Raw genomic sequence first — 27883 nt, forward strand, 5'->3', positions numbered from 1 at the left:
CAATAATTAAGGGCTGTTTAATATGAATGCTATAAAGATTACAATGCAAACAATGTAAACAGACCCACGGGGAGGCTGACTTGTGTAAATATAATAAAGTGATTCGGCAACAATAAACAAAAAGTGTTTCAAGCTTAGACTGTGCCTGACTAAACCGGAAGTCACGTGATGTGAAAAAGCGTGCGCTGCGTCTGGTGTAAATAAATAAAACAAATTAAAATCGGACTGAAGTTACATTAACTTATTTTATAGACAGGTCGGAAACTGTAATGTATAGATATGTTAATCTTTTGGGAAGTGTGAAACTATTATACGTGGGGTTTTTTTTGTTTTTTTTTTTTTTGTTTTTTTTTATCTTGATGAACTTTTTATTAGATATGCAAATTTCATTTCGCATTTCTACAGTTCTACAAAACAATCGGATTAAAACCATCTCATTAAAACGCAGCGTATATTAAGACCATGTGCTTCTGTCCGATATTCTCCAAGCTTTTGAAAGCCAGTCATCAGCCTTGTTTCTTTATTTTCCGTCCACAATGACCTTGCTATGGAGGGTGGGGAAGGTGGGATGCGCTGAAATCTTTCTCACAGATACTGACATCAAGTACTGTATAATTATCTTAATCTGTATTAAGGACTGAGAGACCTTTGTCTTATCATGCTATCACTGACCTCTTGTAATCCCAGTCTGTCACGTGACATGTCATATTTGAATTTTCTTTTTAAGGCCAGATAAAAGTCTTGAATGTATGTTACATCATAGGAATTCCTTCACTTAAAACAGAAATAATAGGCGTATTGCACATTTCAACACCTCTGAAGACTTAAACAAACCGAGTCTGCTCAAATTTAGTAGTAATTTGATTGCGATCTGTGCCGCCAAAGGAACTTCTTCTGTTTTTTACTATTTAGCCGTCCTTAAAGAATTTCTTGTAGGCTCTATTGCCATAGTGAGAACATAGAATATTTTCTCTCTGTTATAACAACAAATCTTGACTTAGGAAGATAGGACCGCCTGTTTGACTTGAAGGTATTTTTAATTGATACTGGTATATTCTTTCTTTTTATGAAATATCAAAAATACGAGTACTTTTTAGTTTTGAAAAGGAAGCGTGGCATGCATGTGTGCGTTTTAAAATGAAAATAAACTTTATGAATTTTGTGTAATAACTGATAAACTTGCATAACGTTTTCAGACATGTCTCGGTGCGAACGGACTAGCCACTAGACTGATAATAAAGAAATTATGAATTCATAATTTTAACATGTCCAAAACATTGCGGAATGATACTAATTTCTCTTGGGTAATGATTACATTTTACTCGGAACAGATTAGCCACTAGACTGATAATAAAGAAATTATGAATTCATAATTCTAACATGTCCAAAACATTGCGGAATGATACTGATTTCTCTTGGGTAATGATTACATTTTACTCGGACTTTATCTTAGACTCACTGTGTAAAATCTCAAACTTTAAACTAAAATAAAGGTTTTAAATCAATATAATATTTCAATGAAACTTCAAAGTTTTGTTGTTTGTAGCATCATCTGGGGCATATGCAGTGAAAAATCTTAAAATGGTTTCTAAAATGTGATATTTACTTCTAAAGTCACTATATGTTTATTGTAAATATACTTCGTTATACCCAAGTGGAAACTGGCAGGTACTCGAAAATGCAGCTCTCTGGTTAATCAGTTAGTGCCCCTAATGTACAGTGATGTCATGATAAAATTATGAATTTGTCCCAAAATTTCAACTTTTGTAATTTTTCTCTTATTTTATGTGATAGTGACAAATGCAAATCTATTTTAGAGATTTTCGAAGAGAACTGGTTGTAGGATATAGACTGGCTAAAACTAAAAATTAAAAAAAAAAAAAATAACATGTCATAGTCCAAGAACTAGCCGGTCTACGTTGCGAATTATTAACATGTTAAATTTGATTTTATTTGATTTTTTAACTTGGCTGAATATGGATTGAATAAGCAGAGTTTAATGACTGGATGAAGTAAGAATGAATGCATGGTATAAGAAAACAAAACAAAATTATGCAGTTTTAATTAATTGAATTTCTTAAAAAAACATGTATTAATATTTAACAACCCCATTAGGAAAATATTACAAGAACCGATGGCATCTTTTATCGCCTTAAAAATAAGATAACATTGGAACCGTGGATTTTTACATCTGAAATGGATCAAAATATTTCTCTGGGAATTAATACACCTGGCTATTCCAAAGCCTGTACTAGTGTCACCGTTCTCGTAGATAATAATACACAGTTAACGGGATTCTACTTCAACTTTAAACAGCTTTTAGAGATAACACTATCACGCTATAATAACATTTGATGAAATTATAGTTTATTTTTATTTGTTCGGGCTGTAAAATACTTAAAACTATCTTCGTAAGAAAATAATCTCGAGACTCAACGCGCGACCAGCACGCGACATCGAGAACCGCTTCCTGATTGGCTAAATCGATTATTGGAGGTGGGACAAAGTGACTATTGGATTTTAATTGGCAATTATTCTATTGATACAACTGGATGCTGAATCATTTGACTATTAACACTTAACTTGAACTAATTTGACAATATTTGATTCAATTAAATTGAGTGTGATCACACGGGTACAAAGAAATTCTATTTTATTAAACTGCAAAACGAAAAATTGCCTTAAAACCGACAAAGACGGAAATATTTTTGTCTGTTTCTTTCATCTGGTTTAAGTTTGTTATAAATGCATCTCGAAAATTGTTACAAAGCACTGTCAAATAAAATAGGTGCGAAATCTATACATTAAGTAAAAGCGAACTGTGCAGGGCCAAAAGAATTGTTAAAAGGAACTATGGAAAGTTTTATGTATACATTAGATGACGATGTATTTGACATTGATTACTATGAAAGTTCAGTGGATTACAGCGATGAAATCGCGTCAACAGGATCGAACGAAAGTGACATTGAAAACGTTCCGTTAAATTCCTGCAGCTTCGGGAAAAAATCTGGAAAATTCATCGGAAAGAAAGTTCAGCAAAGAAAAGCGGCGAACATGCGCGAACGTCGCCGAATGAAATCCATAAACGATGCGTTCGATTGCCTAAGAAAATGTATTCCAGTGGCGGAATCTGTGGACAGAAAATTATCAAAAGTGGACACGCTAAAACTGGCCATGAGTTATATCAAATACTTGGCAGACGTTATAAAAACGACTAATGACTTTACCACAAGTGGGCGTATTCATAACCTTGACAGAAAACAAGACAAAGTGATTCTACGATGTCAGTATTCAGGTAGGATTAAAAATAGATGTTTCTTCAAAAGTTTTTTTTTTTTAAATTGCATACAAAATTTATGTACTCAATCAGAAATTTATATATAAAATCAATTTCAGTCAAAAAGTCAGAAAAAAATGGGTTGATAAATCACCTCGTCCCCAATCCTTTCGTTTTCAAGGATTCGTCTAAATCGCCAACACTGAAGAGATTTCAAAACCCATATATAATAAAACACTAAAATGAAAGTGATTTAAAAATGATGGGTTTAGTGTTTGTTTGGGATGAAATAAGGATTTAAACCGTGAAATTTATAACTTAATTTAGTTTTTTACAACAGTCGCCGGATCCGTATGTGTGTCTTTGAAACTACAGTTGTTAATATTATGTTTAGTCATCATTTGTAAAAAAAAAAAACCCCTCTTATTGACATAAATATAGTTATTTTAAGATTTCAGAATTTAATCATAACTTCATCTGGTTTCCATTTTTATTTGAAAGAGAATATAATAAGTATATGTTATATGCTGACTGTCAATTTTAAAGTTAGCGATTACTTCTGAGAAATATGACGTTGTACGTGATGATTCTTTCTAAAACAAGGGGTGTTTTACTATTAGTTTTTATCAAAGGGTCTAAAACATTTGAACTAAAACCTGTTATATTCAAACAGACTGAATAGCATACACAACAGAATCCCGATATTGTCAAACGCTTTCTAATGTATATGTGGAAAAAGAGCATTTTAGCTTATTAAAAACTATTCATGATAACCACCCCCCCCCCCTCGCTTATATATATTTTTACTAGATTATTCTGTTATTGTTGTTGTTTTATTATATTCCAGTTATTTATTCATGGTTTTTATCTATTTATCTGTTATGAAAATTAATTATCTTAATGCCATCATATTTGACCTTTTCTCGACTGATTTGCTTCATTTTATATTTTTTTATATATTTTCAGGGAATGACCTTGACCACTGTGAAAGCCCGTTGCTAGGACACTCTCTTGCATGGTTCGATGAGAAGCAGACGACACCAAAAGACAATAAACTTTCCGCCAAAATCTGGTTCCCTCATTATGCAAATGACGCTGACCTTATCAATATTGCAAATTACACGAACGATTTTACCAAACATTTTACGTGATGCACGAGACAGTTGAAAGGAAATGAATTGTCATATTTATTTTATTTATGACTTAGCAAAGTATAATGATATAGACAGAGAATATTACGTTACTGTCCTTCTGAATTAGAGTTTATTTGGCATGTCGGAGAAAAGTTTATCCACCTGAAGTGTTGCTATTGTTCATGGATAATATAGAATAATGCTTAAGCCGTTGCAGGGGTGGGTGGGGTGTTGTACATTTCGTGACCTGAATACCTCCAATGAGTAGCCTCAAGAAAATCGTGTTTGCTTGATAGCGTTCTATGCTTCCAAAAGACCTTCTTATAGATTTTATCAAATTCAGAATGACAATAACCATTATATTATATTTATCCTGTTTTTCATTAAAATGAAAACCTACTTGCATTTATTGCTTACTCTCTAGATATGCTCCTGCACTGACCTAATTTCGTTGTTATTATTACTGCAAATTAATCATGTGCTTTTAAAAGAAAATCTGTCACGTCGTGTATAATTCAAAAATCAATTTTCGTCATTTCATTTTTTTTTTTCGAAATCTCCAGCTACTTTCCACATCTGTGACTTATGGACCTATGGTTTAATTTTCTATAAAAGAATATGTATATGTAAATTCATGAAAACGGTGAAGTAATGCCTTAAAACGTATAAGATATATACAATGTCCACTAAATAATAATGATATTTCTCAACTAATCGACTACTAGTTTGACGGCACTTTCTGAAAATTACAGAAACTTAACCATGTCGTCATTTCAATTTCATGGTAGTAACTATTAAATTTTTTAAAATTTTCATTTTTTTTTTATGTTTTTCCTTTTGCAAAGGCGTGCCAGGTGTAAACCAGTATACATGACTCTTATACCAAAGTTAATAATTAGTCGGAGGATCGGGGACGGTGTTCGAGTTCAAGACCCCTGCGAAAAACGAACCATTGCCTCTGCTCTAATAAACGTGCTTTATTACCTTAAAAGAAATGGAGATGCCGGGGATCGAACCCGGGGCCTTTCACATGCAAAGCGAACGCTCTACCACTGAGCCACATCCCCACGTTAGAAACGTTATCAAGAGAATTCTATAATACATTTGTATACAGATATAAGAAGGCGCTGGTTAGTAATACTATAACAGTTTTGTTTATTGTGGTTAAGACAATGTTGTTATGTTATTTTCTTTTCCCTTTGTACAAATACATGGTGCATTCGTGTTAATACTTGGAGATATATTTATTCTTGTAAAATATTTTATTGAAGGAATAAACATGAATTAATTTTTATTCGATTTGAACAGTTCATTCATTTAGTACTTCTTAACACAAACATATCTGCAAATATTCTCTTAAACTCGTTAAATATTTACATACGCCACGTGCCCGCTATTCAACTTGAAGGGTAAACAACTTCCGGCGAATCAACATAGAAAGCGTGCACGTAAATAAATAGTCCATTGAAAACTTTGGCAAATACAACTGTTATGCAGACATAGGTGGGCGCTTTTATTTCAAGACCTTGTAATATGGAAATTCGATTTTCATTTGTGGTGCCAGTGATAATTAGCGCGTGTATTCAAGGAGAAGAAAAAAAGTAAATAAAACTGAAAAATGTAATTAGTTCCTCGAGTTTTTGGTCAATAATGATTATTTCCTTACATCTTTAATAGATTAGAATTTAAAACAACTGATCAATTAAAACCCGTCTCAATCTTGTTCTCAGGTCAACTGATCTGTCCCGTCATTTGAGGAAGAGATATATTCACCGTTTGCCCTTTCGTTTTTAATAGGATGCCCCGAATGGTTCGCGATGTATTTCGCCACCAGTCCACATACTATTTCAGTTGATGCTTGTGACTTTGAATTCGGCGAACTAAACTGACAAACCTTAAAAATGCCTTCATAATTTTAATAAATGAATCCGCATCAATGACACGTCTTGCTTCTTCAAATATTACAGAATATGGGGTCTTGAACATTTGCCCAAAAGCTCATCATCTGTAGGTCCTACGCAGACGACAATAAGACACGGGATTTCTGAGGATTAGTCGTCTTGACGTGAAAATCATGCGATAATTGCACTACTGTACAGGGTCCACAGAAGATTTAATTTGGACGACTTGTCGTCTGCGAACCTCTTGACCTACCGTCTGCATGTGTAATGGCTCGTTTTTAATAAAACAATGTTTACAAACGAGAAATTGTCAGCGCCCAAAATTTTCGCACATTTTTCAGTTAAATAAGGTCCGGCAAAAAATAATTGCTTTTGATTTTATTTGTCAAGAAATATGTAGCCGGCTATTATTTTCTGCCCAATGGTGAAGACATTTTTTTATGATGGTCAAGTTTGTAAAAGCTTTGAAATTGATACCCTTGAAAGGAATAAGCGATACAAATTCATTAATTCAGCGTGCAGTTTAAATTAAGGCAGATTAGTGTACATGTTTATAGATGTACATGTTTCAACAAGAAATACTAGCTAACACTAATCATGACATCTATTTTCGCGAATGTTTTATCTGTTGTTGTAAGAGGCTTTTTTGCATGTCATTCATTTATCGTTTTCACGTAAAACAGGAATTTTTTAATATAATACAATAATTGAGCCGTGCCATAAGAAAACCAACATAGTGGGGTTGCGACCAGCATGGATCCAGACCAGCCTGCGCATCCACGCAGTAATGTCAGGATTCATGCTGTTCGTTTTGAAAGTCTAATGAAATTAGAGAAACCTTAGCGAACAGCATGAATGCTGACCAGACTGCGCGGATGCGCAGGCTGGTCTGGATCCATGCTGGTCGCAAACCCACTATGTTGGTTTTCTCATGGTACGGCTCAATTCAATTATAAGGTTGTACACGATCAATACGACTGCAACTGTCATCTAGTAGACACTTTATCAAAAACACGAAATTCTTTTGCGAGTGACATGCAGTGCAGTGCAACAAATACAAGCTCGAAATTTAACAACACTTTCACATTTTTATACAATAGATTAATAACAGTATATGTACAACAACTAAAGTTGACAATTTCATCTCAGTTTTGTCTTGTCATTAAGAAGAAAATCTGACCAGCACATGCCGAGTGTCCGAGTTCCAGTTCAGCTCGATTTCTTTCTTATCTTTTGACAATATTTAAAACTCCACTTAAAAGGTTATACATGTATAGTAATAATTCGGTCAAAAATGTGCTTCAGTAGTTATCGAAAAACAGCTCCTATTTTTTTTTCCATTTGTAAAATACGTAAATCGGGAGCCAAATGGGCATTATTTCAACCATGAAATGTATTTTACATAAATAAGACACTTCCCATGCTTATATTCGCACGTTATTTGAAAACGAAAGTAGGGTGTTAATTCTACGTATCGTTTTCCGAAATGCGGCAATATGCGGGTACCTGACTTCAGTTGACTTACATTTCACTGTATACTATTCAACACCCCTTCTAGAAGCAAATGCATAGATAATTTCTGAAAAAATCTTCGACGGTGTGAAAATCTAGAAACTGTATCAAAATTGATCTGAATGCAGATGTAGATCTAGCTGAATTTTATATGAAACCAAGAACAATTTCTTTTATTGGTATATAGCCTAAAATGCGATATCTGATGACATAATAATAATTACATGCGGTATTTATGTAAATACATTCAACTATATATATTATAACGAGTTAAGTTGTGTTGTGCCCTAATACGTGTACCCTCGTCGTGATAATGTCGTCGTTGGTATGGACTAGCTTGGGAAGCCGTTGATAATATTTGTGCATTGTCAGAAGCAATCATACCTAATACTTATGCATAAAGATCCCACTTAATTTGCGCTAATTAGTGTTAACTGGCATTCATCGAGTTTCTGATATTGTCAATTTGCAGGTAGAAAAAAAAAGTTAGAAATTTTCAGACTGGATTCCCAGGCTAGTATGGACGCTTTGTTACGACGCTCGTGTTTGTTTATTTCGGCATTCGCGTTGACCTTTACACGTAACCTCTGTTAAACCTGTACACCCATAGTATCAAATTTTCCTAAAACATTTTTCCGTACAGTGGGGCATTCAACCGACGGCAATTAAAAAATTCTAAGATTTAAAGAAAAAAGCGCTATGAATGTCTTCAAATTTGATTTAAATGAGAAAATGACAAAATCATGAGCGCTTGTTTGCATATATGATGTGTAACAATAAATTATGCGCACACAAAAACCGTTATTCCTTAGTAGCATGAATTGTTGTCGGGGCTAAAAGTTTAGAGGGAAATATGCAATAAAATGTGAATTGTAGATCAGTTTGGTCTTCTTCACGTGTGCTTCATATAAAATTTATAACTTAAATGTGCAATAAAATAGATCATTAAGAACTTAACAATTATGGCACGTGTGAAATTATTTTGACACGCGCAAGAACAAAATAAACGCAACAATTTAAGTTATAGCATTTTTATTACTGCGCCGTTAAGAGTATTTGTGTTCATTTGAAAACCTTTAATGGTTGTTAAATTTCCGTTTTATATTCAACAAGGGTTTTTGAATGATGCTTCACTGGTCTTAACAATCGGTAAGATGTCACGCAGTTCATACATAATTTATGTAGTGTCAAAGTATTTTACAGTTTAACAATCACTATTTATTCGACTTTGTCATGTTAAAAAGTAAATGTTCGCAGTTTTGGTGCGGATTTTTTCCTATAAAGTCTCTTTAATCCAAAAATGAGTTTCTTGAAAAAATATAGCGATCACTTAATGTAGAAAAAAAAGTTAACTGACTGGGATGGGAATGAACCATGTGAGAATGATAGCAGGTTGTGTTAAATGGACCATTTAAAATGTCCTTTACAAATCTTTTTACCATTTACACAGCTATGTAATTTTGCATTATTTTGAATTAAAGTTTAAAAAAAAAACACATTAATACTTCAAATATTTTTCACGGCTAAAAATATTAAGTGAATCATTTTTAATTTAAACTAAAAGGGTTATTTAATATTGTATTGTACAATACGAGATATAGCGGCTCGTCCAATATGCTTTTTCTCAGCTGGGTATTCGTCCAAATATATCTCCGTATTGTACAGAACAATTTTAAATAACCTAATGTTCATCGCCCGAAAATTTCATCGTCGTTGGGTATGAATGACATTACACCTTATGATATATTTATCAGTGAATTATTAAAATGTTATATCGTGCAAAATGCATGTCGTAACTTCATGGAACTGAGAAGAATGGCTACATTTTCAAAAGGACACCAGTTTTTTACTACACCATTCATGAGATTCACTTTGTGAACGTAAAAAGATTTCCGCTACGTAATATTCCTTATCTTCCATGTGATCTGCCAAATCCGTAACAGGTGTCGTCTCGTAAATTCTTCAAGATATAAGTGATACAGTCTATTTCAAAAAGTTTAGGAGATGACTTTAATCATGGAATAAATTTTAATTTCATAGTCATAAACGTAATTTTGGAATAGAAATCCTTGTAAATTGTTACCCTTAAAATCATTTTGAAAAACATAGTCTGTCTTTTTATTTTTTACAAAAATATACGTATGTCTGTTGTGTTTTGATAATGTATAATTGAACTTTCAATTGTAAATAGAAGAAACTAAAATCACAACTGCATTTTGTCGAAATGTTACGGCAAAAATGACATCAAAGTACAAATAAAAAGAGTACATGTATATATTTAGAAAATACCCTATCACAAGTATAATAATTTTGAAAATTCACCGAGATAATTCAAAAAATTAAAAAGTTAATATTTACACCCGTACAATTCTTGAGAGGGTCGAAACTATCTATGATGTTGTCATACACTGAAAGAGAAGTGAAAAACTTTGTTACAGAAAATATGGATCGGACAGCACTTTAGTTATGGGTTTGAAATGTATATATACATTAGCAAAAACAAATCTGTACATGTTTCTTTTTCTTTTCTTCTTTATTAGTTTTAATCATAAGCGTAAATTTTACCCTGTAAGCTTCCACCTCCATATGGCCTACATTATGCAGAATTTATGATGAATAAAGATGTATAGTGGACGCAACTTGACCCCGATGGTTGACCTTTGCATTATAATACATAATGAGGCACAACCTATTATTGAAAAGGAGTGTACGTAAAAACGAGCTGCACGAGAAAAAGGAAATATAAATTTGTGTTAATATAAATTAGTGTATTTGAAGGTTTTAACTGATCAAATGTAAGTATATATACTTTGATACTGCACTGTATACAAACTAATTCCATATAAATACACACGGCTAACCTAAGCACCCTTGATTTCTATAATGAAATAATCGATATGAATAATCGGCCTAAGGTCAACCATCGCGGTCAAGTTGCGTCCACTATATATCTTATCGATGTAACCCTGCTATTCAACGATCCCGGTTATGTCTTAATGTCTTATCGATATAACCCAGTCTTGTAATTCTGATGCTGTATCGATATAACCCGCTCATGTCATCATGTTATATCGATATAACAAATCCATATTATGGTGTTGTATCGATATAATCCGGTCATGTCATGATGTTTTATCGATACAATCCAGCCATTCGACGATGCTATATCGATGTAATCCGGTCAAATCGTGGTGTAGTATCGATATAACCCAATCAGATCATGGTATTGTATCGATACAATTCGGTCTTGTCATGATGTTGTATCGATTTATGCCGGCTATATCACTATGCTGTATCGATATAATGCAATCATGTAGTGGTGTTGTATCGATATAACCCGGTCGTGCCATGACGTTATATCAATTTATTCCGGCCATATCATGGTGCTGTATCTATATAATGCAGTTATGCCATGGTGTTGCATCCATATAATGTTGTATCGGTATAAACGGCAAGACACATCGTGATGGTGTATCGATATAACCTAAAAATCATTCACTGATATGTAACATCGATAGTGAACTAACCTTTAGTCTGCTGGCGGCAAGTGATTTTGCCTTTGCGACCAGTGCAGACCGAGATCAGCCTGCACGTCTGATTTTGGTCTGCACTGATCGCTATTCAGTCAGTAAATTTTTGTGAACATCCCTGCGGATAACAAAAGTAAAGGTACTGTTTAAACGGAATGATAGACCAGTCCATTTTAGAAATTTAGCAGGCTAAAGGTGAAACTAATGTATTCATGGATAAATTGATCCTAAACGACATAAATATATCGTTTGAACAGGCAGTGGCACTATGAAAAGAATTTAATTATAGGCAACGTATGTACAAGTGGTTAAAACAACAATCATTTTTATTTGAGAGGATTTTACTATAAAGAAAGTTTTATCATATTTTCGAGTAGTTTCCTCGCTTGTAGATGCAGGTACAACCTTCCTGAAAAAGGAAAAAGTGAGTAATGCAAACAAGTTAACAGAGCATTTAAAAACGAAAATACAATTTTTAACCTTTAGCCTGCTGGCGGCAAGTGATTCTGCCTTTGCGACCAGTACAAGCGCATCTATGCAGGCTTATCATGGTCTGCACTGTTCGCTATGCAGTCAGTGAATTTTCTGTGAACACCCCTTCGAATGATAAATGGCACTGCCCAAACTGAATGCTCGGGTCCATTTTGGAAAGTTTGCAGGCTAAGGGGTAATTAAATACAGTTCAAATATGGTACGCAGGAAAAATTATCTAGACATCGCTCGTGTATTAAAGAAATTTAAAAAATGTTCTAATTAAGTGATGTTCATTCTTGTAGCACTGGTCCATGGTTGTTCATTTTTATCCGTTCTACAAGGTCTTGTAACAATGTATAAACTTAGGTAAAAAGATTCTTCAACCATTTTTGCCGGTTTTATATACCTTTTAAAATGTTTGGTAAATTTTGCTTCATACACAAACTGAGATATAACCAGTCTTGGTTTAAGCAACTGAATTCTTTGAGGTATGAATGCATAAGCTGTCGTAAAGATATTAGCAAAAATCGATTTAAGTTTTGTTTTTTAATATCGGCGCCGTAAATTATTTTGCACTCCTGTGAGAATGTGTCACCTATGGTTAATTCATTTACCTTTATCAGTGAAGGAAGAGCAAACCAGAAACTTGTATTGGGAATTAATTCTTTTCCAGATTCCTTGTAAAGGCTGAACACCACTAAATCCAGCTGTTCTTTATTTCATATAAAATCCACTCACTTCATAACGGTGTTTCGACATTTTCTAGCATATCAGATTTTCAGAGACTTATATTCCCATAAAGAACTAGATCGCTACTTCAGAAAAACAAAAAGAAAAGGGGGTGTTAACTTTTATATAAGAAAACTACAGTTCGTTAAATACAACCCGCTGAATTTACTACTTTTCGCTTCTTTCAATTTCTCTTTTCGTGACATTAAATTCTTACGCCGCCATTTTTATCTAGCATGCGATAGGAACATGCCGATTTCATTAGAATGCAAAGTGATACATACTGAAACGCGGTAGGGTAAAAGTAAGCACGTTGCTGCCGAGAAAATGCACTAGGAAAGGAAAAAAGATTAGTACTATTTATATTTGGACTACTTGTGACTAGACCTGCGGAGGCTTACATTCTATTTGGTAGTGATCAGCCTAAAGGAATTTCTTGGTGATAACGCCTACTATGAGATAAGCGCCAAGAATTGAAAATGCTCTAGAATAAAAAAGAAATATACGTATAAAGAATTGAAAATGCTACGAAACATATTTACAGCATAAGATAAAGTGTCCACCAAGAATTTAAAATGGTCTAATTTAAAAACAATTTTGACGCATAACAAAACTTACAAGATAAGCACAGGTCAAATCATCATTAATCTTATTATTGAGATAAGATGTCGCACCGTTCTCTGAGGGATTACCTCCCCTGGCGATGTAAGGTAAGAAATTTGATTAGTTTGCCCTGTAAAAACGTTTGTATTCTCTCTCTAAATGTCTTCGTTTTTTTTAAAAACCAAATATATATACAAGCTACAAATCATATCCTAAACATATTCCATGGTTATAGGAAATGGGTTTCCTGATTATTGCCAGAAAGCGTTTCTGTAACGTGATGGCGTGCGTAAAGTAGATTTATCAAGGATAGAAAATTATTATATTTTTATGTTTTAAGGCTATACATGAAATGAGGATTACTCTTACAGAATGTAAAATAACTTTCTGCCCAACTCGTAAAATGAAATAAGTTCATGGTTAGAGTTATCTTTTTCAAAATTATATGTAAAAATGTTTGAATGGAAGTATTACTTAAATGCTAGCTAATGTATCACTTCAAATTGTAATAAAACTCAACCAATAAATTGAACAAAACATTATGATATTTTTAAAGAAACTGACGTGCAACGCCGCTAAAGTTCACATTACCGCGAAAAGTGATGATAATAAAAAAGTAAGATATTTTGAAAAGGTCTTATTAATAAAGACATAATATACCCCAAACAGTGATTTGTCGTTGAATTTAAACCATTGTTTAGAGCCCAGATGCGAAGGAATTATATCACGAGGGCGCAGCCCGAGTGTTAAAATAATACGCATTTAAACGATCGAAAAAGAATAATTTTATTTCAAGAACAAACCACTGTTTGATACATATTATTTCGATTCAAACACGTTATCACAGATTATAATGTACACCCTTTGACGATATCCACCAATTTTTGCCTGTTTTGTGTGTCTTTTTCAGCTCGCCGCTATGACATTGTTACGTGATAATTATGAACTGTGGCATAATAAATTTCCAGTCTTCTGTTTTATGGGGAAAATAATCGGGTCGTGTTAGAAATAACTTATGCTTGTTGTATAATATTAGCATTTTATCAACATTGCCGAAAACCCTCGTTAGAGATGGATGAAACATAGATTAAAATAAGTTTAATAAAATAGCGCTAATGTCCTGCAAACAGCTATACCTACACAATAAGAAGTACAGAGCCACCGCTCAAACCTGATCCGACTGCGCTCCGAAAACAACATTCTGGAGAAATAAGTAGAAGTCTCTGAAATAGAAACATGTATTCACCCTAGAAAATTGCTATTGATTGTTTTCAGCTGTGTGAAACTAAGGTGACATATTCTGTTTCAGATAACTTGTTATTATTAGTGAACAGATTATCTGGGTTTTTTTTCCAATCGCAATTATCTTAACACCATAAATTAAACATAAGAGTGCAAAAAAAAAATGCCAATAGTTAAAGCAAGGTTATTCCTATTTCGATTGTCTAATAACTGGTAACAATAATCTTACTTTGATAAGATCTATGTAGGCAGATATTTGACAATGAACGTATCCGCGTTTTAGATAACTAACGACATAATTCTTTCTCTAGTTAAAATGTAGGGCTGTTATTTGTCTTATGATACCTGTCTCATTGAAAATCATTTTCACATTTACTAGATAACCAGATAATTTTCTTGAAATATGCCACCATATGAAACATAAAACAGTTTAAATTCAATTGTTACGATACTATATGTTGTGAGCAGCGAATTACTATAGTCTAAATTAAATGCATTGAAGTCAGTTTGAACTTCTGTGATCCGTCAATATCTATAACGACATAGTTACCGTTCTTTCCAGTGTTTGTAGTGATTGAATAACGTTGACGTAGCCTAAGGGAAATAAGTTTCACAATAGCAAAACACTGTGTAATAAGCAACACAAATGCGAAACTTTCATAACTTACTATTGTGGGCGGGGTATTTGGTATTTCTCCAAGAGCATCGAATGACGTGGTGGAATCCAGATCATTGCATAAAAGAATAACCTCAGTTTGTCTGCATAGTAACAGTTTTAGAGTGGGTAATTTTAATTTATATTTAATTTGAAATTTTACTGACAACGTTGATAAGAATTTTTTGCTCCTCACTCGGTTGCGAAAATACACAATATACATTTATTTTCTCTACGTTCTTAACACTTTACTACTTATAGTTGCATGTTTTTAAAGACCTCTTCATTTCGCCATTCTGCTCCAGCCATTATTCGAGGTTAGATTTTGATTATGAAAATAAAAAAGGACGCGCATACATTTTTATTTATATCAACCGAATTTCCACATCCTTCAGTCCCCCGTACGTTTGAAACCACACATGCATCCATTTTAATACCTATCAATATATCTAAGAGTCATGGTGTATAAACTAATATAAAAAAGCAGGAAAAATCATTGTTTACCTTGCAGCATCACCTGACGTATATTTTGCAATTACAACGTCATTGTCCAACTGCAGTCCTACATTGTTAGCATTTTCTGTGTAGAACGTCACTGAATCTTGCGTCCCTGCATCATAAAACTGTACCACACCTGATTGGCCTATAATCTGACATGCCTATCAAAAGAACAAAACTAAACTACTGAACCTTAGAACATTCGAATCAATGATGAGATATCAGAAACTCGTCTTAAACATAAAACGCACTGAAATGTAGTTCTTACACGAGATCGAAGAAGGGCACTCGGTTAGCTAAGTAGGTAAAAGCCATTACCTGTTCAAAAGTTGTACTTTGTACGCTTTATTTGAATTATCGGATAACGTAGGTACCTGCACGCCACTCTTTATACTTCTTAACATAATTTCTAACTCAGCTATAGATACCTTCATCTTTGCATTTTGTTAAAACAATGATGGAGACTGCATTCAGATCAACTGCATGCCAATATAATTTAACTTGAAAGGGTTATTGTTTGTTGTATCAAAATGTAAAATAGTCCGTAAAAACCGTGACGGCGTTGAACCAAAAACAAACCGATGTAACACATTGCAGACTTGAAGCGGTCTTCTGCGCATGCCCGAAAGTGATTATCAATTGTAGCGCACGGCAAAAATATACATATTTTAGCATGTCCGCATGCATTTAGTGTACAATATGCATGAAATACTGATTAAAGGTAAGGGTTAATATCACCATGGTTACAAAATAATTATATACATTTAAAATATTTTCGTTCAAATTTAGTTTATCCGGTATGTACCGGAGGCTGTAATTTATACCGGCGCTCCAAGTCTGCATTGAGTCACAGTCAAAACAAACTACAACATTTATCCGTAATGGGATCAAACTCTCGGCCTCCAGAGTGGCAAAGAATAGTAAATATATAGTAATATAATAGTAAATTGTAAATATAAATACCGCAACCATGTTGCAAAATTCTGCAACGGCTCCGGGATACGTCTGCGAGAAAGGGTCACAGGGATTATATGAATAAAACAGGCGGTCTAAACCAGTTACGTCTTTATATCTAAAAAAAGAGAGACAAATGTGCAAAATGATATGATAAAACATGATTAATGTACCATTTTTATTCACTTCTTGAATATATATACTTTTTTTTAAAGTTCGTATATTTCCTTCGAGCAACTCACGGTATGAAACTACTTTATAATAACCAAGGTGTTCATTTTCATCCAGAAAATAGCTACTTTTGATGATTCTAACGAAATGTAAAAGAAACTAATTCAGAGGAAAATTGATTTATTTGTTAAATACAGTATTAATCTATTTACCAACCTTGGTCCATCTGTGGTTCCGAGCGCCTTTAAATTGACGATTCCTTGAGAGCATTCACATGAGCATGATGACTTCCGTTTACATGACTCAGCGTTCACGATTCCGAATATAATATATGCATTTAAAAATCCGGCAAATAAATATTTCATGGTCAATCTTGTATTTTAAATATATGTATATGTTGACATATCGTTCATAATTTCGTATGTTTGTACTACATATTAAATAGATAACATTGTTAATTGTTACAGCTGATCAAACTGATATGAAACTGGGCTTACTATCTTCATTTGAACTGTATTAATTAGGTAACTATATACATGTGTACTATTTGGGAAATATCTATACATGACAAAACTATTGAAATCACAAAAACACAAATGCTGCAGTTCACACATGATGAGCTAGCTGGAGATAAGGTTTGAGGCTACACTTCATGGTCACTTGAAAATGTGTAAATTAACACAAATAATTTAAAGGGGTTATTTTCAAATAAAAACAGAATCAGTATATAATATTCAGTCTAGCACAGTGTCCTGTGGATGTTTTAATAACGTAGTATAAACTAAACTAGATAGTGATTGAGGAGGCTCTTTACATGCTTCAAATACCACAGTCCCGTTGAGTTTATCAGTAGAGGATAGGAACGGAAAAAAACCTGTCTTGTACCAAAGTCCCACTGAGGGAAGTGAACTTGCTTTTCATTGTACGTGACTGCCCTAGGTTTAAGTTAAAACAGTCCGCAAACGACGTCTTCTCTTTTTTCATTTAATTGGCGATGTACAAACATCAGTAATAAAATTCTGGTCTGTTCTGTTCTGTTTTGTATTTGCAAAATGATCTGACTAGAAAAGGGCGCTTAGATCGATAGGAAGAACGCAGATGTACGGATTGCGTGGTCGTGATTTCAAACTCTGGGTGGGGCGTATCTTTTCCTTGACGATTTGATAAAAGAAACTGTCTGAAATCATGCCATACATTCTCCAACGCTGATTCATGTGGGCAAGTAGGCAATTATTCGCGTAGAACAGGTTTATGTTGATACAGAATCCAGAAACACTGGTTAGGTAAGCTGCCCGCCATTGAAAAACTGAAATGCAGTTGAAAACTAACGCTAACCCAACCGTATCCCGATCCCTTCCCCCTTCTAAAAAAGGAATGTGGCCAATATTAAAAGGGAACCACAAAATGGATACAGCAGGTGCTCGCAACAGACGTTTATTTACCCTTATCGGTACGTTTATTGACCATTCTGGCATAAATCCATAAATGTTTGCCTTATTTGTCACAGGAACGAAGTTCTTACATAGAAAATTTTCGGCTTATATGGAAAGTGAAATTGGAAAAAAACGTGTAATGGAAAATATGAATCAGACAGAAATTGTGTCTTATTCTGTTTATTTATTTATTTTTTTATTATTTTTTTTGGACGAGTATACATGAACGTAAAAAATGTTCACACTGCTTTTGTTTGTTTTCAATCTGTTAACCATCTGGCAATCATACCCAGCATACCAGTATGATAGACATACATTACAGAAATTTTATAATGACGAAAGCTGCATAAATGAGGTATGGACTGATGTGATATTGACAAAGCGTTCAAATAGAATGTGATACTGGCCATGCAACGATATCGTATCGATATAACCTGGCCGTAGCATGAGTTTATATCGATAAAAACGAGCATATGGTGAAGTTGAATTAATCTAGGCCATATCATTCGTGTTGTATCGATACAGTCTGACCAGGTTGTGTTGTTATATCGATATAACACAGTCATATCCTAATATTATATAGCTATAAGCTAAACTTCAATCTTAGAGGATGACATGAAAATCATGAACTAAACAGAAAAAACATATCTTGGTGCCGTATCAATATAATATAAAATTCAATCCCAGATAATAAAATGAAAAACATGAATTAAGATAACATATTTGTGAATACATTAATCTAAGTGGCATGAAAACATCGTTTAATCAACATAAACAGTTCTAAGAAAAGTATGTAATATTTAGGCAACGTATGTACAAGTGGTTAAAATATAGACGAATGTGTAATGTCTAACCCACCGCCAACGTCACGCGCCTTAAAATATCAGATATACATGTATGTAAACCTATAAACTCGTATGTGATAACATAACTATTGTGCTACTGTGAACAAAAATTACAAAAGATTTCTGTCATATTTTGGAGTAGTCACCTTTCTTGTAGATACAAACACATCCGTCCTGAAAATGAAATAAAAAGAACAAAATGAGTATTACAAAATTATTTTGTAATTGTACGGCCCCATACAAGACTATTATAGACAATGCATAAATTATATTATACAAAACATGTCAAATCTTTTGTGAGGGATGCATGTCCAAAGTTGTCTATGTGCCCTGATCATAGATCAAAAAGGTCTTGCAATAATAACTAACCTTATTAAATGTTTAAAAAATGTTACGTCACCAGTATTTCCTTTCTTGTTAAAACATTTGGTAGGATCTGCTTTCGGTTTAAGAACAAACTTTATGGAGAAACTGACGCATAAGCTGTCAAAAAGATGCGACAATTCGTCTTTTGAGATATATCCCATAAGAAATCCCATAATTTAAAAACAAAATATCTTACAGTAAATTCACTTACTTTTATCAATGAAGGTAGTGCAAACCAGAAAGCTGTGTTAGGGATTAATTCTTTCCCAGATTCCTTGTAAACAAACTTCTTCACGATAAGGCCTACTATGAGATATGCACCAAGAATTGAAAATGCTCTGAAATAAGAAAGATTACGTATAATGATTTGATAATACTATTAGGTTATTTAACATTGTTCTGTACAATACGGAGATATATTTGGACGAGTACCCAGCTGAGAAAACCATATTGGACGAGCCGCTAGGCGAGTTCAATATGGTTTTCTCAGCTGGGTACGAGTCCAAATATATCTCGTATTGTACAGTGCAATGTTAAATAACCTTTTTATTCTATATCTATTTTATCTTACTATAATAATAGTTTAAATTAAAAATGTTTCACTGAATATTGTATTCCTGCCTTTTCTAGTTTCTCCCAGCTTGGTACGAGTGCAAATATATATTATACAGAACAATGTTAGATCTTAAATAACCCTTTTATTCTATATTTATTTCACTTCATACGTAATTCATTGAATGTTGTTTTTTCTGCGTATCATCATTAAAAAAAGTATATGGTGCAACCTCCCTACAACAGCCATTTGGCGATTTGGGTGATAATAATACTTGGCCGAGATATTATGCCCACAAATACTGTCTGCAAGTTTGGTGAAGATCTGATGAAAACTGTTCGAATTAAAAGCGCGGACAAGGCTAAATTCCCCGTTTTTCGAGTAATTAAAGGACTATAATCAAAGAGTGTCTGGTACAATTTGGGTGGTTATCGAAACTGGCCGAGATGTAATGCCCACAAACTTTGTCAGCAAGTTTGTTGAAGATCCCAGGAAAACTGAATTATAGAGCAGACATGTTTTGGATGCTGACCGCCCGTCCGTTGCCATTCATAATCTTCTCCATTTTGTTTCTTAACCGTTAAATAAAAACTGCTGAGGTAGCTATTCAGACAGTCAGGACTGATACCAATTTCTAGGTTTCGTCCGGAACGTCTTCTTTAAGCGACTTTTCAAATATTCCAACATCTGATGATCCTTTTTACTGTATTTTTAAGTTTTTGATTATTAACGAACGTTTTAATATCTACATCAGATAGCATTGTTATCCCTTGAATCGTTCTTGTGTGTTGTAAACAAAAAAACTCAAATTAAATCAAGATTTCAAGACGCATAATCAAACTCTGTACATAGAGCGCCTACTTCATCCGATTTACATTCGGAACATTTTCACGCGTTTCGGGCTTTATCGTATGTTTAACATGGGACTGCTGAACCGTCCAAATACAGAAAATACAGGATTTTTTGTACGCGCGTGCGTCCAAATACAGAAAATATAGGATTTTTGTACGCACGTGCATCCAAATACCGTAATATATTGTACGGTCACGTGTTGCAAATGAACGTTCGCGATTGGTTAGATAAAATAGGTATAGAATAATATGAAATATAATAATTTTGTGTTGCATCAGAAAATCTGTATATAAAGAACTGAAAATGTTATGTAATGTGTCTGTCTAAACAGAAAAGCTAACAGCCAAGAATTGAAAATGCTGTGTCGCATAAGCTAGACAAAAGTAGGACCACGCGTCGAAGAAACCACTAAAGGTTTCATCATATTTACAATTTCCTTCGTTCCAATCATTACGATGTTGAACGTCCGTAGCCGAGTGGTTAATGCCACTGACTTAGAAAAAAACCTCTTGAGCCTTACTGATGTGGGTTCGAAACATAATTCAACCATATGAGGAAACCATCAGCTGTCTTAAGGAAAGGCACATGCTTTACTCATCGGGTACCCACTTTTGTCTAAAACAATGCTAGAATTAGGACCTGGGCCCGGTTGTTCGAAACTTTAATCGGCTGTTAATCTAACCGCCAATTAAATTTTGATTCAAAATACTAGACTTGATGGGACACACTAGTACGATGTTTTGATTCATTGTAAAGATTTTTCAGTGTTCATAATTCATACCTCATACATTTGTTTTTCTAAGTGTTCCGAAATGTCGAAAAATAACCCAAAAGTTAACCAACCGTTAGCTTAATCGCCTGTTAAAGTTTCGAACAACTGGGCCCTGGGGGTCTTCCCCTACCGTTAAAACCCAGAAAAGTTGCCATTATGACTTAAGGATAACATGGTGTAATAGCCATATTTCATATCTTGTAACTGGATGGTAATATTTAAATGAAATTTGGTCACTTTAAAGACATTCAAAATTAAAAACTTTTCACCGAGAGACTTTTCGAATTTATCATTTTTAGGGAAGATAATCGGTATTGAAGTTAACATTGATGCCTATGGGAAATATATAATTTCTTTGATTATGAGAGTCTGAACTTGATTTTCGAGAAAAGCTGCATTATATGATTCTGATACAAATATCAAAAGAAATATAAAATTCCCCGTGGGGAAAAAGAGAAAATCATTTCGTTTCTAGTTTTCATGGGAGATAACTCATGAAAAACTAAAATTATCAGGGGAGGTAATTTAAAGGAAATTTTTGAGAACTTCTGTTTATGCACCTTATTTCTGTCGTTTGACATTTTTAAAGCTTAAATCATCAAGTTGTAGGTACGCTTTTGGTGAAATTGAGGCCTATTACACCATGTTATCTTTAATACCGGTATGACTGTAGGGTATACCGTAGTAAAACAAAAGTACTATATAATATGTTCTATATAAAATTAGCAATCTTCTGTAGTTTGCTGTTTTCCAAATTGTATATTTATCAATTGAGCATGGCTAAACACTATCTAAGGTAACGGTATCATTGTAACATGAGAAGAAACAAACACACAAAATTTCGAGTCCTTCCAAGCTAAAAATAACCATGGAAAATGTGCCATCAAAATATATTTGTGATGGTGAAACTAAAAATAATCCAAATATTTTGAATATTAAAAAAACACCTGTTATCACTCTTTTCTTTCATTTGAATTTGATTATTTATCAAGTATTTGAAGAGAAATTGACGAAAACACTTTTTTAAGGCTGGATGACTCTTGTATCATTAAGTAGAAACAGACAGAGCCAATGTTTTGCAAACAACTAAACCTACATGATAAGCAGTATAGAACCGCCGCTCAGACCTGATCCGCTTGAACCATTTCCAAAACAACACTCTGGAGACACGAGTACAAATCTCTGAAGTAGAAAAATAAATCAGTTTAGCGACACTGCTCGACAAGTCCGATTGGACTAACGTTTTGTACGAAAATAAACATTTAAAATATATTTTAACGTGACTACAATCATTCTACACAAAGTTAGGCAAATTATTTTGGCCTAACCATAAACCATTCCAGCAATATTGTCTGTGATTTTCAATATCTATAACCAAATTTAATGACAGCAACAATTTGATGCCCTCTCAGATTTTGCAGTTTACAAAGGCAATATTCTAACTTGACAATGTCAAACACCATTTGCCTGCAAATGTCCAAATCTGTCATTACTTACATAAGTGGGTGGGGTATTTGTTATTTCACCAAGTGAATCGAATGCCGTATTCGAATCTTGATCGTTGCACACAAGAATAACCTCTGTTTGTCTGCAAAGTAATACTGTAAGTACAACTGTAGAAAACACATGAATCTGTCATATAAGGCGTAAAAAAAATTGTTTGTTTCCGGTATCCCGACCTACCCTAAATTTTTGGCCCGACCCTAAATGTTTTAATGGCCTTGGAGAATTTTTTTTCCAACTTTTTAACAAAAAATTGCAAATCTACACTTTTTATGCTTTAAATATGCTCAGTGATGTTAAAAATCAACTTATTGATGCTCTAAAGGCATAACCCCCTCGTTTGTATTCATTTTTCGACACAAATATATTTTCTGAAAAGTCTCCATTAATAAAAAAAATCCAAAAAAAAAAAAATCCCGATCTACCTACCCTAATTTTTTTAGCATGTTACCGGAAACAAAGATTTTTTTAGGCCTAATTAATCCAGATTATCGTTCATTTTTGTATCTTTCTATAACTCTTAGTTATGGTGTTTAAACTAATACATAGAGAAAGGCAGAAACAAATGTGTATCTTGCAGCTTCAATATTAGGGAATTTTCCCATCCTTTAATTTCATTATTTATTAGACAAATAGTTACTGTAATATTCACGTTTTCCAGAATTTTCGTTCATGGACTGCCGTTTTTTTTTGTATATGTACTGTTAAATATTCACTAGTGTCTAGAATTCGAGTGTCTCATTGTTCGTATAAATAAAACCAACGCGAACATTATACAGTCAAATGTGAAGAATAAGCTTCGAAAGGTGGATTCTTTCCAAAATCAACAAGAGTGCAAGAATGTCACAATATACGCCCGTCACAGCAAATTTCTTTACTCTAGCACCTGTATTTGCAAATGGAATTTTAACTTTGTGGTTGCTTAGTAGTAACTAAGTGTTTTGTTTTTCTAAGTCCACAAAAAAACTCCATACCAGGTAGAGATACCTTCAAATACACCTAAAATTGGAAAGTAACATCTATGTTGTACCACAGAAAAGTGGTCTTGGTTTTTCCCTACGGTCAATTATAAAAAAAGTTACAATATAAGTTATTTATAGTAACAACTAAGGGAAGTTAATCTTAAAAAAAAAAAAAAAAAAAAAAAAAAAAAAAAAAAAATCAAAAAAAAAATTGTAAGTCCTCACAAAAATCTTTACCAGGTAGAGACTGGTCAAAATACACCTCAAAATTGGATGTAGCATGCATATTGTACTACAGAAAAGTGGTCTCGATTTTTCCCTATGACTAGTAATGAAAAAGTTACAATATAAGCTATTTATAGTAACAACAAAGGGAAGTAATTCGAAAGAAGGGAACTGCGCATGACACTTCGTCTCATGATGGTGTATAATTGTGTCAAGTTACATCAAAATCCCTCCATGCATGAAGAAGAAATGCTTCGGACAAAGTCATTCTTGTATCTGACCTTTGGCCTCTAAGTGTGACCTTGACCTTAGACCTAGGGACCTGGTTCTTGTGCATGACACTACGTCTCGTGGTGGTGAACATTTGTGCCAAGTTATATCAAAATCCCTCTATGCATGAAGAAGACATGCTCTGGACAAGGTTTTCATTCTTGTATCCTTTGACCTCTAAGTGTGACCTTGACCTTAGACCTAGAGACCTGGTTCTTGCGCATGACACTCCGCCTCATGGTGGTGAACATTTGTGCCAAGTTATATCAAAATCCCTCTATGCATGAAGAAGACATGCTCTGGACAAGGTTTTCATTCTTGTATCCTTTGACCTCTAAGTGTGACCTTGACCTTAGACCTAGAGACCTGGTTCTTGCGCATGACACTCCGCCTCATGGTGGTGAACATTTGTGCCAAGTTATATCAAAATCCCTCTATGCATGAAGAAGAAATGCTCCGGACAAAGTTTTCATTCTTGTATCCTTTGACCTCTAAGTGTGACCTTGACCTTAGACCTAGGGACCTGGTTCTTGCGCATGACACTCCTTCTCATGATGATGAACAATTGTGCCAACTTTCATCAAAATCCCTCTATGCATGAAGAAGATATGCTCCGGACAAAGTCAATCTTGAATTTGACCTTTGACCTCTAAGTGTGACCTTGACCTTAGACCTAGGGACCTGGTTCTTGCGCATGACACTCCGTCTCATGATGGTGAACAACTGTGCCAAGTTTCATCAAAATCCCTTCATGCATGTAGAAGATATGCTCCGGACAAGGTCTGTGGACGCCGCCCGCCCGCCCGCCCGCCCGCCCGCCAGGGGCGTTCCCATAATACGTCCCGTTTTTCAAACGGGCGTATAAAAATGACTAACATTGCCCATGTTCACAAAACAATTGAATTAACGTGATTTCACTATATAACTTCAAGATTAAGTCCCAGGCGCAACTTGCCTTCAATTCTGAATAGCCACTTTAAAATAGATCTTGTTTTTGTTCTTGACAATTTTAAACATACACTCATATAAATATAATTGACAAATAAAATGACAAATATAAGGTTTCATTCTAAAATCAGTTGATATACACTGAAACGAAACTTGGTGTAGTTACGGCAACAGGGGGCAAATGGGTATATTTTCTCTTTTTAGTTGACCATTTACAGTGCTTCTTTGCCTGATTCTGAAACCACGTATAAAATCTAAAACAATATAGACAGTAATAAGTACTAGTAAGTCTAAGAAATTCTTAATGCGTGTAATGTCACTTATTTCAGCTTACACTTAAACACTGCCGGAAAAAATCCACAGAAACCAAAAGTACGTTAAATGAAATTGTCTCATCTTTTATTTATTCGTTTATAAAATAAAACTGAATTTCCAGCCAAACAAATCAAAGCAAATCGATAATCGATAGTAGTCAGGTACACATTCAAACAGCCTGCTGTACCGATGACGGGAAGTAACACTGTTGGAGTTGACACACATTGCAGATATGTTTACCTCTCTTACGAGTACAGAAAACATAACCCTATCCTTATGAACTTGTCGGGCAGTATCATTAACTGTTAACAGGGGTGTTTACAAAAAGATATTGACTGAATGGCGAACAACGTTGATCTTGATCAGACTGCAGGGATGTGAAGGCTGATCTTGATCTTCAATCGTCGCAAAGACAGGATCAACCGAGTCCAGCATGATAAGGGATGAGCATAAGGCGTAAAAAATTGTTTGTTTCCAGTATCCCGACCTATCCTTAATTTTTGGCCCGGCCCTTAATGTTTTTATGGCATTGGAGATTTTTTTTCAACTTTATAACACAAAGTTGTAAAACTGTAACTTTTATGCTTTAAACATGGTCAGTGATGTAGAAATCAACTTTCTGATGCTCTAACGGCATAACACCCTTTCTGACACAAAATAATTTCCGAAAAGTCTCACTTCATAAAAAAAATTCACGCCCCATCAAAAAAAATTCCGACCTAGATCTGTCTATCCTATTTTAGCATGTTACCGGAAACAAAGATTTTTTTGGCCTTATGTCTTTGAAACAAATGTTCTATAAACTCATAATTAGGTTATACCATATATGCAACTGCTACATGAATAGTATATGAGGAATGATTACCTTACAGCATCACCTGACGTATATTTTGCAATAACAACATCCGTGTCCAACTGCAGTCCTACATTGTTGGCATTTTCTGTGTAAAACGTCACTGAATCTTGTGTCCCTGTATCATAGAACTGGAACGTGCCTACATCGCCGATAATCTGGCACGCCTAACGAAACAAAGTTGAGGTTGAAACATTATTACTGAACTTGAAGACATTCAAGCCAGTTTAAAACACTTTATTGACAAAGTACATGTAGTCCGTGCAAGCACTTCTTGATAATTTATATGGAAATGACCCGTCTGGTTCAATCAAGAGACGAAGTCAAATGCTCTCAGTGTGGATTGGACCAAACTTTGTGACATTTCATTTCTTAAGCATTTTCTCTTCAAAATAAGCTGAGCAATTGTCAGCTTAGCACTAAGTACTGGTACAAATATTTTGATAAATGATTCGGTTGCCAGAAGCGTCTTATATAGATCTAATATAGATAATGTACACATTCGCACATGGCACAAGAAGGAAATAAAGTGTGGTAAATCAGACGATAAACCACGCGAGGACCGGGTTTACTTTCGAACTGAGACGTCTGCCCGCAGTAGGATTAAACTCACGACCACATCATGCCTGAAATATGTTCAATTTATAAATACATACGGCGACATCGTAGCAAAAGTCTGCAAAGGCTCCGGGATCAGTCTCCGTAAAAGGGTCACAGGGGTTATAGGAGTATTTCATCTGGTCCAAGGCAAGAACATCTTTATATCTTAAATATAGACAAAAATGTATAAAATTTGTATACATGATAAAATGCGATATTGAAAACTATTGGTACTAATTATGTCTATATATTTGAAAGTACTCGAGTTTCTGTTGAATACTGAAATAAAAATAAAAAAAATATTTTGAAGCAAGTTATTTTGAAATAAACAGTTTTATAAGCCTTGCTGTAAATGATGTAATTGTTCGTTTGTTTTCAAAATATACATTCTGTGGAGATATTGTCTGGCAATGAAGAAAAAATATTTCAGTCACATATAAAATTTAATATTATGTGTACCAACCTTGGTCCATTGGTAGTTCCAAGCGCCTTTAGATCAACGATTCCTTGAGAGCATTCACACGAGCATGATGACTTCCGTTTACATGACTCAGCGTTCACGGTTCCGAATAAAATATATGCATTTAAAAATCCGACAAATAAATATTTCATGATCAATTTGTCCATAAATTGGTAAGTATTATATGTATGTATATGTTGATACACTACCCATTATTTCATATGATTATACTATATAAACACAGATA

General features: G+C 34.1%; 2 protein-coding genes and 1 non-coding gene across 3 annotated transcripts; 1 reads left to right on the forward strand and 2 right to left on the reverse strand.

Annotated features, from left to right (window-relative positions):
• Positions 1 to 2247: 2247 nt before the first annotated feature.
• LOC123531967 (pancreas transcription factor 1 subunit alpha-like) lies at positions 2248 to 4809 on the forward strand. The gene is made up of 2 exons (XM_045313288.2): positions 2248 to 3295; positions 4244 to 4809. Exons 1-2 carry the CDS (start codon positions 2854 to 2856, stop codon positions 4426 to 4428), a joined length of 627 nt encoding a protein of 208 aa, XP_045169223.2. The 5' UTR covers positions 2248 to 2853; the 3' UTR covers positions 4429 to 4809.
• Positions 4810 to 5405: 596 nt separating this feature from the next.
• On the reverse strand, positions 5406 to 5477 carry Trnaa-ugc (transfer RNA alanine (anticodon UGC)). Its single transcript has one exon. It is a non-coding gene; the product is annotated as a tRNA-Ala (tRNA).
• Positions 5478 to 14259: 8782 nt separating this feature from the next.
• On the reverse strand, positions 14260 to 27870 carry LOC123531100 (uncharacterized). Its single transcript, XM_053518191.1, has 13 exons — positions 27640 to 27870; positions 27233 to 27341; positions 26589 to 26743; positions 22998 to 23088; positions 22597 to 22682; positions 19535 to 19661; positions 19104 to 19131; positions 18020 to 18042; positions 16896 to 17044; positions 16518 to 16626; positions 15561 to 15715; positions 15070 to 15160; positions 14260 to 14382 (listed from the first exon to the last, which is right to left on the reverse strand). The coding sequence occupies exons 1-13, from the start codon at positions 27801 to 27803 to the stop codon at positions 14296 to 14298; spliced, it is 1374 nt and encodes a 457-aa protein (XP_053374166.1). The 5' UTR covers positions 27804 to 27870; the 3' UTR covers positions 14260 to 14295.
• Positions 27871 to 27883: the final 13 nt, after the last annotated feature.

The sequence above is a fragment of the Mercenaria mercenaria genome, chromosome 11, assembly GCF_021730395.1.
Source record: "Mercenaria mercenaria strain notata chromosome 11, MADL_Memer_1, whole genome shotgun sequence".
Classification (NCBI taxonomy): Eukaryota; Metazoa; Mollusca; class Bivalvia; order Venerida; family Veneridae; genus Mercenaria; species Mercenaria mercenaria.

Coding starts and splice junctions, on each gene's coding strand:
- LOC123531967 (XM_045313288.2), top strand. CDS start 2,854: ATGGAAAGTTTTATGTATACATTAGATGACGATGTATTTGACATTGAT. Junction 3,296..4,243: donor TCTACGATGTCAGTATTCAG/GTAGGATTAAAA, acceptor ATATATTTTCAG/GGAATGACCTTGACCACTGT.
- LOC123531100 (XM_053518191.1), bottom strand. CDS start 27,803: ATGGACAAATTGATCATGAAATATTTATTTGTCGGATTTTTAAATGCA. Junction 27,342..27,639: donor GGAACTACCAATGGACCAAG/GTTGGTACACAT, acceptor TCTATATTTAAG/ATATAAAGATGTTCTTGCCT. Junction 14,383..15,069: donor CAAATACCCCGCCCACAATA/GTAAGTTATGAA, acceptor TTTCTATTTCAG/AGACTTCTACTTATTTCTCC.